Source organism: Euprymna scolopes, chromosome 18, assembly GCF_053919585.1.
Source record: "Euprymna scolopes isolate OS-2025 chromosome 18, ASM5391958v1, whole genome shotgun sequence".
NCBI lineage: Eukaryota > Metazoa > Mollusca > Cephalopoda > Sepiida > Sepiolidae > Euprymna > Euprymna scolopes.
Window position 1 is genome coordinate 64,062,422 of NC_136499.1, and position 13,073 is coordinate 64,075,494.

The 13,073-nt window shown below is 34.1% G+C and overlaps 1 protein-coding gene and 1 pseudogene across 1 annotated transcript in view; both read left to right on the forward strand.

The window, feature by feature from the left end:
- The first annotated feature begins 479 nt into the window (after nucleotides 1–479).
- Nucleotides 480–13,073, forward strand: part of LOC145297640 (glutamyl aminopeptidase-like) — a 101,385-nt gene continuing 88,791 nt past the window's right edge. The window contains exons 1-2 of the mRNA XM_080143745.1: nucleotides 480–1,244; nucleotides 12,585–12,726. Coding sequence (XP_079999871.1) covers nucleotides 622–1,244; nucleotides 12,585–12,726 — 765 coding nt within the window. The 5' untranslated portion in view covers nucleotides 480–621. The remainder of the gene's footprint in view (nucleotides 1,245–12,584; nucleotides 12,727–13,073) is intronic.
- On the forward strand, nucleotides 9,108–9,224 carry LOC145301480 (5S ribosomal RNA; annotated as a pseudogene).

A 13,073-nucleotide genomic window follows, 5' to 3' on the forward strand; every position in this document is an offset into this window, starting at 1 on the left:
ATATATATATATATATATATATATATATATATATATAATAGAATAAATAATACAAAGAAATAGTATTCCGAGTACTTGCAAGCAGAACCAGATAAATTTAATCAGCCGAGAGTGCTCAATGCCTAAAGAGAGCAGAATCAATCATAAATACATGTAACCAAACGGAGGTTTCACATAAAGCAACTCAGTGCTGGAATGCGATTTTAGGACTCTCTCACTCGCTCGCTCTCTCTCTCTCTCTCTCTCTCTCTCTCTCTCTGTCCCTCTCTCTTTCTCTCTCTCTCGCTCTCTCCCTCTCTCTTTATATCTATCTATTTATCTATCTATCCATCTATTTATATATATATATATATATATATATATATATATATATATATATATATATATATATATATATGCAATAAAGATGCGTATTATATAGAGAGAGATACATAGCCGACGATGCGTTATTCAGCTTAGAATAATGTCGTACACACATAGGTAATCATGTGTATTAATCTATATTGTAGAGTTTTTATACATGGAAAATAATAAATACAAAGGGAGCTAACTTATGATATTGCAGTTTTTGTTTATATATGTGTATACCCATTTTGCTATCAAAATTACTTTTCACCAACTATGAAATTTGAAAATCAGCAAAAAATCTCTGTGAATCGCCGTCTTTTCTACTTCCTTATATTTCTTACTCTTTCGATACCGGCTCTTCTGGGACTTCTGATATCTCGATTATTTTGCGACCGTATTGTGCACGGGTCCAAGATCGTACTCACTACGCGACCGATGCCAGTGGGCAAAGTTCAAACCAGCTTCTCATCCATAGCAAGACCATCAACTACACTCGACTCGCAAAACGTGTGGCAAAATCCGCGCCTACCTCGGCACATTGTGCCTATTCATTACAGCATGACGATCTACCCCGTGTTTGCAGGTAATGACAGCATGTTTTATGGGAACGAGAGCGTCGTTTTGCTTGTGTGCAACGCCACTCGCTATATCTTACTCCACAGCAAAGGACTGAACGTGACGTTTGTCCGTCTTCTCGCAAATTCTACAGGAAAGGAAATCGAGGTCAAAAAAAGCTTCCCATTTTTACCGTACGACTACTGGGTTGTCGAAACAGTCGATGAGATCCCGGACAATTGTTTTATTAACTTGACCATCAGATTCCAAGGAGCTTTGACCAATCAGGAACGAGGCTTCTTCAAGAAAACGTATACAGATTCCCGAACGGGTACGACAAGGTAAGCAGATATGCTTTGTTTATCTCCATGTTAAAATGAATACCAGACACTTTTTATGATTTCAATATAGACTTGTTTATTTACACATCAAAATAAGTGACAATTAACATCAGAGCGCGGTGGCGGTTAGTGGAGTAAGGGTGGGTTTTTCAGAACTCTGTGCCGACCTGTATTTGTCGCTCTGTGTCGCTGCTCCTCTTTTTCCTCTCTTCTTTTTGTTTGTAACGATTGACTTGATAACATTTTTCTCGCCAGCTTTGTTTATTGCTTCCCCAACGTCTTTGGATCAGAGTTCCCGTGTCGATTGATCTGATAACCTTATTTTCGCCCGCTTTGTTTATTGTTCTTTGGCTGGTTTTTGGTCTAACCTATTTTAATACGTGTTAGCTTTCCCCGGTCTATTGACGTCATCTTGACGCATTTCTTTTTTGGTGATCCCGGGTTCCAGACACATGAATATAGGTCACTTTATTCCTGGGATTGACGTCATCATGATGCATTTTCCCCCGACGGTCCCAGTTAACTCCCGCGACCATGAACTACAGGTCAGCTTACTCCCGGGATCATAAAGTACAGGTCATATGATTGCTGGGATTGACTCATTGTGTTCTGGCGATTCCCAGGACACCTTCTCCGTAACATATATACGATCGATACACGAGCTTTTGCTGAATATGGAACTAACAACCGTGTTGATACACAATATCTTATCATAATCTAATGCTTGAGCTAATATCTGTACATATATAACAGGGATAATTCTTTGGCAATATACCTATCGTTGTTTTCATGGAAGATGCATATCTGAGCTTCAATCTATGGTCACCTTGCAAAATATTCGTAACAAATACTCGTCTAACCACAACTGTCAATAATTTTCCTTACTCTATATCGGTGGCTAAAAGTAAGCAAAAATTCCAGGATCAAAGTTTTTTCCTACAATTGTCCGTCTGTAGAACATAATACTGCGGTGCTACTTCCCAGCTGACTATAACATGACCGTTTTCAGATCTAACGTAAATAAATTCTTGTTGGGGCGTCCTCATAAATAATCAAACCGTACCAAAGTTTCGCTGTTACCAATTACCAACGTGTTGTCTAGTGGCCTTTGGTCCTTGATAAGCGATGACCCCTACGTACACACAGACACACACACATACACACACATATATATGTATATATACATACATATTTATATATATATATATATATACGTATTTATATAACTATATATATATGTATATAATATGTATAAATATACTATATATATGTATATATATAAGTATATATGTATATATATGAATGTATATATATATTTATATATGCATGCATATATATATGTATATATATATGTATATATGCATATATGTATGTATGTATATATATATATATATATATATATATATATATATTAGTGATGGGACGAGTCCAATATTTTCCCGATTCTATTGAAATTACCGATTCCGTGTTAAATTCCTGATTCCGATATCGATTCTTTATAAATCTTTAATTATTTAACTATAAGATTGTTATTTCCCTCGATTTTCGTGAAAGCACATGTTAAATATGCAGATATTTTCCTAAACTTCAAAATACATTTGTGGAGGATGATGCGTCAATTTTAGCTTTACTGGTATTTCAAAATCAATAAAAATGTATTATTTTATTATTAATACCAGCAATGGAAGAATAAGTGTGGCATCGAAAAATAGGCATCAATTTTTCCTATTCCGATACCCCCTAATCATCCGATTTTTTCGATTCCCGATTCCGATCAATCGTCCGAACACAAATATATATGTACATATGCATATATATATATATATATATATATATATATATATATATATATATATATATATATATGTGTGTGTGTATGTATGTATGTATGTATGTATATATAAACATATATATTTGTATGTATGTATATACATATATATATGTAAGTATATACATATATTTATGTATGTATATACATATATATATGTATGCATATATATACATATATATGTGTGTATATATATGTGTATATATATGTATATGTATATATACATATATATGTATATAACAGCAAACAGTTAATAAAACACGTTAAAAAACACTTTGAAAAAGAGTTAAAAACATATTTAATCTGAAAAGGAAACACTTGATAAGTGGATGGTCCTTAATCCGCGGAGTTTCGAAGAATATATATATATATATATATATATATATATATATATATATATATATATATATATATAAGGGGGTAGTCACCAACAATGTGTATTTTTTAACATTATTATTCCGTGTCTTGGTTTTTCATTGAGAATTATGTTTAGATCATTGTAATAATGTTTTTAAATCATTGAAATCGTTTTTAACGCGTTTCAGACGTTCTGTGAAGCGTCCTCTTCAGAAATTATTTTCAAAATGTGTTGGAGATGTAAAATATAACATTTTCGTAGTTCATTTGAGGTGTTTCCAAGGGATGGAGACGTGTAAGTGTCTACTATTCATTGGGATGTTCAATTTTTTATTACTCCTTTATTGGGCTGTGGCGAGGCCGCCGAGATATATTATATCTCGGCGGCCTTGGCTGTGGTTACTCCTGTGTTGTGTTTCTCTCTCTCACTCTCTCTTTCTGCTTGTGTTTTTTTTTCTTTTCCTTTAGGGTGGACGTGTGTGTGTTTTCTTTTATTGGTTTGAAAATGTGTGTACTGTTTTATAGTATTATGAGGTTATTTGCTTCCCTAGGAAGGTGACTGTGATCCAAGGTCATTACTAATGTGTATGTGTGAGGAGGAGGGGACGAACCAGCTCTTCTAAAATAAGGGTAGGGGTGCTTTCATTCTATTTTAATATTTATTTTTTGGATTCTTAGATTTTAGTATTGTGATTTTTCGTTTCGGTCTTTTCGGGTATTCTTTATATTATGTTTGTTTAGATAGAGGGGTGTATTTAAAAATATATATAGGGGATTTTTTAATGTTTCTATTTATTTGCCTCCCCATGTGGGTATGGCCAGACTCAGGATCGGTTCCTAGTGTGGGGAAGATCTCGTTCCCCAGAGGGGAGGGGCCAATTGGAGGGGCATAGGTATGGGAGGGGGATGATAATAGTTGTCTCAGTCATGAGAGATTTCTCCTCCACTGGTGTTGGAACAGATATTATACTATGGTTCTAGGTGTTTCCTAGTGTTGTTGGTTTCGAGGTTAAGTAGGGTTTGTATTGTTCAGTGTGTTGTATTAGAGATGTGTTATGTCTGTGTGTGGTTGTATGCGCGCGCGTGTGTGTGTGTTTTAATGTGTCGGTTCTGATTTATGTGTGGGTGTGTGTATGTATATGGATGTGCATGCGAGTGTGCCTTGCATTTCATGATTTTGTGTGTTGATATTAGGCTCTGTTCAGTTCAGGAGTGAATCTTGTGATGAAGTTTTTTTCTGTGTAAGTAAATAAAAATAATTGTCTGTTTGGAAGATTGACATTATTTTGAAGCTGTTTCCACTGCATGTGTGTACGTGTTTTGAAACATAGAGGTATCTCTTATCTGCAGTTTTGATGTTGCTCTTGTGTAAGGCCACTCTATTGTTGAAATTTTTGATGGCGCCTATGTAGGATTTGTTGCATGCTGTGCATCTTAGTGCATATACTACGTTTCTGGAGGCGCAATTTAGATCTTTTTTATTTTGAATGTTTGTGCTGGGTTTTTGAATGTGTATGTGTTTCCTTCTATTATTATGTCACATACTCCACATCGCGGTTTGTTGCATTTTGTAACCCCTTTTGTAGTGTGTGGAACGAGTTTGGAGGAAGTTAGGATGTGTTTTAAGTTTTTGGGTTGGTGTTTGCTTTTTATTATTTTTGTTGTTTTAAGTATGTTGTTTAGTTTGTCGTTCTGATTGAGGAGGATAAGGTTTTTTGTTATCTGTGTGAATAGTTCTGGGTTGTTTGTGTTGTGTGTAAAGACGTATGCTAAAATTTGTTCTTTGTTGTGTTCTTTTGGGATTCTTAGTTGGTCTATTGGAATTTTTTCAGCCAGTTCGATACCTTTCCGTATTAGTGGTAGTGGGTATCCTCTTTTCCGCAGTGTTATTTGCAGTTCATTCAATCTAGTCAAACGGAGGTTTCTGTCTGTTACTATGGTGCAGACTCTACGCGCTAGGGAGTAGGGTATTGATTTTAGACAGTTTTTAGGGTGGTGGCTTTTGAAGTGGAGGTACTGTTGAGTGTCTGTGGGTTTGTGGTAGATGTCTGTGATTATGTTGTTGTTTTTGATTGTTACTAGGATGTCTAGGAAAGGTAGTTCTGTGGGACTTTGTTCAAGTGTGAAGTTTATTTTTGGGTGTAGATTTTGTAGCAAAGTGTGGAGTTTCCTGATATCCCCCCATGTGGTTCTCCAAAGGGTAAAGCAGTCGTCTAGGTATCTTTTCCAAGATTTTATGAAGAGTGTTTTTATATTGTGCCCGTACTTTTGCTCTATCCTTTCATAAAGGGTCTCTTCTAGGAAGGCGAGTGTAAGGGTGGCATATGTCGGTGCCATTTTAGTACCCATTGCTGTGCCTAGTATTTGGATGTAGTTGTCTTTATTGAATTGGAAGGCGTTATCATTGAGGATTATGTCGATGCTATCAATCACGAATTGTTTATTGAATCTGGGGTGTAAAGTCTGTGTATGTTTGTCAATCCAATTTGAGATAGCTTCTTTTCTTAGGTTGTGTGGGATATTGCTATATAGGCTGCTAACATCGAATGTGGCTTGTATTGTCCCATCGTCTACTGTTTGTGGTAGGGAGCTAACGAAGTGTGTGTCATCTCTTACAAAACTTCTGACTAGATTGGTGAAGGGCTGTAATAGTATATCTATTAGGTTGCTAAGTCTGCTTGTTGGGCATGATGGTCCTGCTACTATGAGTATGAATGTGAGGTCGTTGGGGTTTGGGGTGCTTATGTACTCCGACTTTTGTATGTCGATGGCATGTCTTACCTGGTTAGATTTGTGTATTTTGGGTAGCCCATAGAAGATGTTTGTTTTTGTTGTGAAGTTTGTAAGGAAGTCTTTTTCTTTTTTAGTTAATGTACTATTGTATGTTGTGCAGAGTTTTGATATTTTAGATATGGTTGTGTCGTCTATGTTAAAGCTAATTGGTTTGTAATAATTTTCATTCCCTAGTGATTCTAAAATTTTTGTTTTATAGAAGTTCTTATTCATTATAAATACTTCACTACCTTTGTCTGCTTCCTTTATAACTAAGTTGTTATTGTGTCGGATTTTTTTAAGTGCTTGATTTTGTTTTCGTGTTAGATTACTGGTGGGTTTTCTTTTTATTGGGGGTTGAGGTTCCAGAGCCTTTCAAAGAAAGTATTTAGTTCTTTTGTGTTGTTATGTTTGTTGGGGAAGTATGTTGATTTGTTTTTCACTAGAGAGTCGTCTGCTGTGTTATCACTGTCATTAAGTATATCTATGAGTCTAAATTTGCGTTCAAATTCTTTAAGGTCTTTCTTTAAGTCTGCTATGTTACTTTTGGGAGTTGGGCAAAATTTGAGACCTAGTTTTAGTACTTCAATTTCGTCCTTTGTAAGTGTCTCTGTACATAGGTTGATGTCTTTGGGTTTTTTGTTCTCTAGTCTGGTGTTGTCATTTTGTGAGGGATTCCTAAAAAATGATTGTGAGGGTCGTTAGTTTCGTTGATCCGGTTGGGAGGTTGGTTGTGTCGTTTTGTAGGGATGTATGGGTTATGATGGTACCTGGGGTATTTGGATTGGTTGTGTTTGTGTTGGGGGTATTCTTGGGGTCGGTTTTGTACTGTGGGGTACTGGGGGTGGGTGTTGTAAGGACTGTTTTGTGTTGGATGGTATCTATAGGGGTGGTTTAGTTCCATTGGGTTGTTTCGGTGGGGGTTGTTAAGTAGGGGGATTCTTTGGTGGTTTGTGTGGGTGAGGTGGGGTAACTATTTTCGTATTGTTGTGGGAGGTTGTATCTTTTAGTATTGTCATGTGGTAGTGGGTTGTCAGTTGTTGATATGTTGTTTTTTTGGAGCATTTTGGTAGTAGCATTTGTGTTTGTATGGTGGCTGTGTTCTTGTGTGGATGTGTCGTATTCTAGATGGGAGTTTTGGTTGAGCTTGTTGGTGGGGATGGGTGTATGGTATGAATATGTTTCGGTCGTTTCGTTGTGTGTGTTTGGGTCTGTTGTGTGGGTATGTTTGAGAGTGATGTGTGTCTCGTTTCTTACCTTTGTTTCGAAATCTCTCCAGCTGTTGAAATCGGGTACGATTCGGTTTTTGGTAGGTTTGACTGTACTTGTTCGTTTTTTTCTTTTTCTGATAGATTTTTCAGCCAGGTTATCTTCCTTTCGATAATTCTTTTGGATTTTTCCTCCTCCTCTCTGCATTCAGACTCCCAAAGTCCAATAAGGAATTGGTGGTTCTCCTTGGGGCATAGTTTTCTGATGTCGGTAAGTATTTTATCGTCGATTTTGGTGTATTCCTCTGTGAGGTGTATCTTTCTGTCCTCCTGTATGTCGATTTCAGCTTGCAGTTTTGATATGTTTAGGGCTTTTTTATTTTCTTCTGCTCCTCTGTGTCTTGTGGTGTGACTTTTTCTCGGAATTTGTTTGGGATAAACTGCTCCTCCATGGTTAAAAATGTCCTGTAGGTCAGGGCGGTGTTGCTGCATTTGACTGCACGGTAGTAGGCCATTTTTCTCTTTTTAATAAGAATTTTCCATGTTTGGAGTTTTTTTTTCTTTTGTTTTTAACGCTTCATTCCGGATATGTGGTTCATTTAGATGTTCGAAATGTTCTTATTGTTTTTTTAGAAGTTCTATAATTTCGTCGATGTTGGTTAGTACCTTATCCTGTTGGTGGGATATCATGAGGATTATTCTGTCCAACTTTTCATTCAGTTTTAGAATTTCATCCTCAAGATGTTTGTTTTCCATGTTGGGTGTTGTTTGGGATTCTGGTGTGTCCTCTACAGGTTTTTACGTGTTGGTGGCATTCTGTCGTTGTAGTTAGATATATTTATATAAAATGGGTTAAGGAATTCCAACGAAAGAAAGATGTATATTTAAATAAGGGGGTAGTCAGCAACAATGTGTATTTTTTAACATTATTTTATTATTCCGTGTCTTGGTTTTTCATTGACAAGTGTATTTAGATCATTGTAATAATGTTTTTAAATCATTGAAATCGTTTTTAACGCTTTTCAGACGTTCTGTGAAGCGTCCTCTTCAGAAATTATTTTCAAAATGTGTTGGATATGTAAAAATAGCATTTCCGTAGTTCATTTGAGGTGTTTCCAAGGGGTGGATATATATATATATATATATATATATATATATATATATATATATATATATTCATATGTATATATTTATGTGTATATATATGTGTGTATATATATGTGTATATATATACACACATAGATATACATATAATATACATATATATACATATATATTCTGCGTTCAAATTCTTTAAGGTCTTTCTTTAACTTCAGCCTTGGGTAGACATGAGAAAGAAGGAGTAAGAAAGAGAAAGGTGTTCAAAAGTGACGTGACAGAGAAAGTATGGAGAGAGAATCTTTAAAAGAAAGATGCGATACACACTTTTTTAACTCTTCTATTTTGGTGTTCATTGTCCCAGGCTATTCCGAGTAGCCCTGTCTATTCAATATTTATTTATTTTCAGATTCTCTCCACTTGAGTGATCTTATTTGGATTTTAGAAGATTATTAAGTTGCATAAATTCATAGCTATTTCAAAATATGATATATATATATATATATATATATATATATATATATATATATATATATATATATATATATATATATATATATATATATATATATATATATATATATATATATATATATATATATATACGGCATAATCGCGTTGACACACTGGTTCTCCTCAGATCACCGAAGTTAAGCAACGTTGAGCTTGGTTAGTACCAGATGGGTGACCATTTGGGAATTCTAGGCGCTGTATATGCTCTCCGCTCATCTCGGCATTGTTTCCAGTCATCTTGTACCTCAACTAGCCACTGGTATGCAACAATGTTGACTCAGGAGAGGCGTGGTTGGAGATTGCTCAACTCTTGCCGCACAAATTTCAGGCACAGGCACCCTTACAGAGGGTATCCATAGTCTGTCAAGACTGAAGGAAGCCTTTTTTTATATATATTTGTATATATAGGTATATGTATATATATGTATATATATACATGTATATGTATATATACATAATTATATGTATATATAAACATATATGTATATATGCATATATATGTATATATATAAACATATATATGTATATATAAACATATATGTACATATATGTATATATACATATGTGTATATATATACATATATATGTATATATATACATATATACATATATATGTATATATATACATATATACATATATATGTATATACATACATATATATACGTATATCTACATATATGTATGTATATATACATATATACATATATATATGTGTATGTATGTATGTATGTATATATATACACATATACATATATATATATATTACTACTTCATTTACTCACATAAATTTAATATACGAAAGTATAGATTTATGCGTAAACTTTAAGTATTTACTTCAAAAGTGTTCAATACGTAGGTAGAGCTGGTTAGTAATTTATAAAATATATATGGCGACTAAGCTACACTGAATATTCTGCGTTTCATCCACTATAGGATTCGTCAGGCTTATGCGCGAATTTTGTGGTTGCTTCTTGTTTTTGTATATGTTGAGGATTTCTAGTTATCCAATCAGCTTTCTAGTATCCACCGTGCCCCCTCCTACCAGCCAATGGGCATGCATTTTATCGAACAAAGGATCTGTTTTTGAACTAGGTTAGTGGTTTAAGGTAGATCTTTTCCCTCTTTTTTTTTAATATATATATGAATATACCTATGTGTACACACACACACATGCACACACATATACATATATATATATACATATATGTGTGATCGTTTATGTATATTCATGTTTATTTAATTTATTTATTTGTTTGTTTTCTATTGTTATTGTTAGTTTTAAAGCTATTTTGTATCGCTATCCTAGAGTGAGTTTTATTTTGTGAACACAGTTGTTTGCTATTTCTCGTCTACAGTTTAATAGATTTTGAGGTTCTTTAAAGTACAGGATAGCAAATTTTTCATGGAGGCATAATTTACATGGGTCGTCTAAGTGTCTGCACGTGGTAGCTTGTCTCATTATTTTCCATTCGATTACCGGCGAATGTCCGCTTTCTTTGAGTTCCCAGTATTTATTCGCTAGTGTTGTTTTTATACGGTGTTTTATAAACCAGACCCAAGTCCCATTTAACTTACCAATTTGAACTAAATAGTCATGAGAAGGGGCATAATTCCACCATTTTATGTCCATACAAGCAGACTATTTTAGTAGCCGGCCAAAGCAATGTTTCTCAATCCAGGCGGGTGGAACTATATCCCGAATGGAAAATTCGATTTGTTGGTCTATAAATCGTTTCGTATTTTGGTTACTTGCAGTAGAAATAAGTAAAAGACCAAATATGTTACACGAAAACTATAGACAACAACAAATACCAAATACATTTTTGTCAAAAATAAGGCCAGATCAACGATTTCTTTTGGGGTATATATTTAAACTGTATTTCCTCTACGCCTAGAAGCTGCGTATGGTTCAAGAAAACGATTCTTCTGTTAATCGTTATCGAAATAGATCTTCAACGGTATTACATTAAAAAGAAACGACGACTCTCCAGATACACCAAAAAATTAAAGCAGATGTTACAAAGAAAAAAGACATAGACTGCAGGGATTATTGTCATATGTATAGATCAAATAAGTGTGCGATAGATCCGAATCAAAAAGAAAAAACACAGCTTTGATTCAGTCTTATAATGCTGAGTCTTTAGAAAGAGGGTATCAAGTACCAATTTTTAAGTCTTTAGTATGACTCGATCGAGAATTACATTTTGAGCAGGTCACTCTATATAAGCCATCTTTTAAACATCGACGGTAAGCATACAAGTCAAGGATACGCTTAGACAATCAAACGCCCAGAGTTGAACCAATGGTGTGGCGATAGCCTCGTTCTGTCGGGTTAAGGTATGATTCTGTGCGGTCCTAGAAAATTCACTCGACAAGGCTTTAGATGTTCTTTTTTAATACAGCTTATCCTCTTTTTTAATACGGCTTACTTTATTGCTAATCTCATGAGGCGCCTCTACTGGGGAATGCCGACGGGGCTGTTCAGGTAATTTTGCGGATCAGATTGCACCTCCTCTTGTTTAATGACTGTTATTATCGTCTAAAATATCTGCGTTAGTCATGCATATAAATTTATTCATAGTTATTGTAGACGCTGTTATTTGAACTTCAGCCTTGGGTAAACATGAGAAAGAAGGAGTAAGAAAGAGAAAGGTGTTCAAAAGTGACGTGACAGAGAAAGTATGGAGAGGGAATCTTTAAAAGAAAGATGCGATACACACTTTTTTAACTCTTCTATTTTGGTGTTCATTGTCCCAGGCTATTCCGAGTAGCCCTGTCTATTTAATATTTATTTATTTTCAGATTCTCCACTACGGTGGTCTTATTTGGATTTAAGAGGATGATTAAGTTGCATAAATTCATAGCTATGTCAAAATATGAAAACTTTTGTCGTGCAGTATATATATATATATATATATATATATATATATATATATATATATATATATATATATATATATATATATATATATATATATAGGTGGGTATATTTACCGGTAATACAACGCTCTATAATATGCATGAGGGAAGAAAAGTTGTACAAAATCAAGACAATGGCTGAATGATTAGAAAATGACCTCCAGACCGTAGTTGAATGGGACGTAAATGGATGATATATATATATATATATATATATATATATATATATATATATATATATATATATATATATGTGTGATTTTTATCTGACATAACGAACTCTAAAATAACGTTTCTACGCATCGGGTGTCTAGGTAAGTTAACCAGAGTTACCTACCTTAGGCGAATCTTTAATGTTAGGAAATAATTTATGCTTATTAAAAATTTAACGATGGGAAAGCGAGTCTGTATAACGCATTCAAATCATTTGTTTTAGTTCAGTTTCCAAATAATGTTTCTGGTTCGATAATTTTCCAATGTATTTTGTTTTAATTGTTAATTTTGATCTCGTCATGTACATAGTCTTTCATTTTTTAAACTGTTTTCGTGGTAGTACTACGCACACCAATCTAATATATTAAAAATACATGCAAACAATTATGTAAATAATATTGAGAAGCTGCGCTTGCCATTGTTATTTCCAGGTTTTTAGCGAGCACCGATTTTGAACCGACATACGCCAGGAGAGCCTTCCCCTGTTTAGATGAGCCTCATTTGAAGGCAGAATTTTCTATAAACATCATCCATAAACCAGTTTATGTAGCACTTTCAAACATGCCCAATCAGGTAAGCATTTCGCGGTAACACACGCTGTTTTTTGTTTTTGTTTTTTTTTTTTTTTTGCAATATCTAAGAGGGATGAAGTTATTTTTAGACCACTACGATTCATGCATGTATAATTGCATAGAAAAATGCGAGAATAAAAAGTAATATGGTTAAGATAAGGCTTAGACAAGTAAAAAGACTAATTGTTAAAACTGGGGAAAAAAGGCACTTGGTAAAAACATAATAAATTTATAACTTAAAATATTGCAGCATTAAGAATTTTTTAATTCAATTTAACATTATATGTAAATTTTTAATGCTGCAATATTTTAAGTTATAGATTTATTATATTTTTACTAGAATATCTT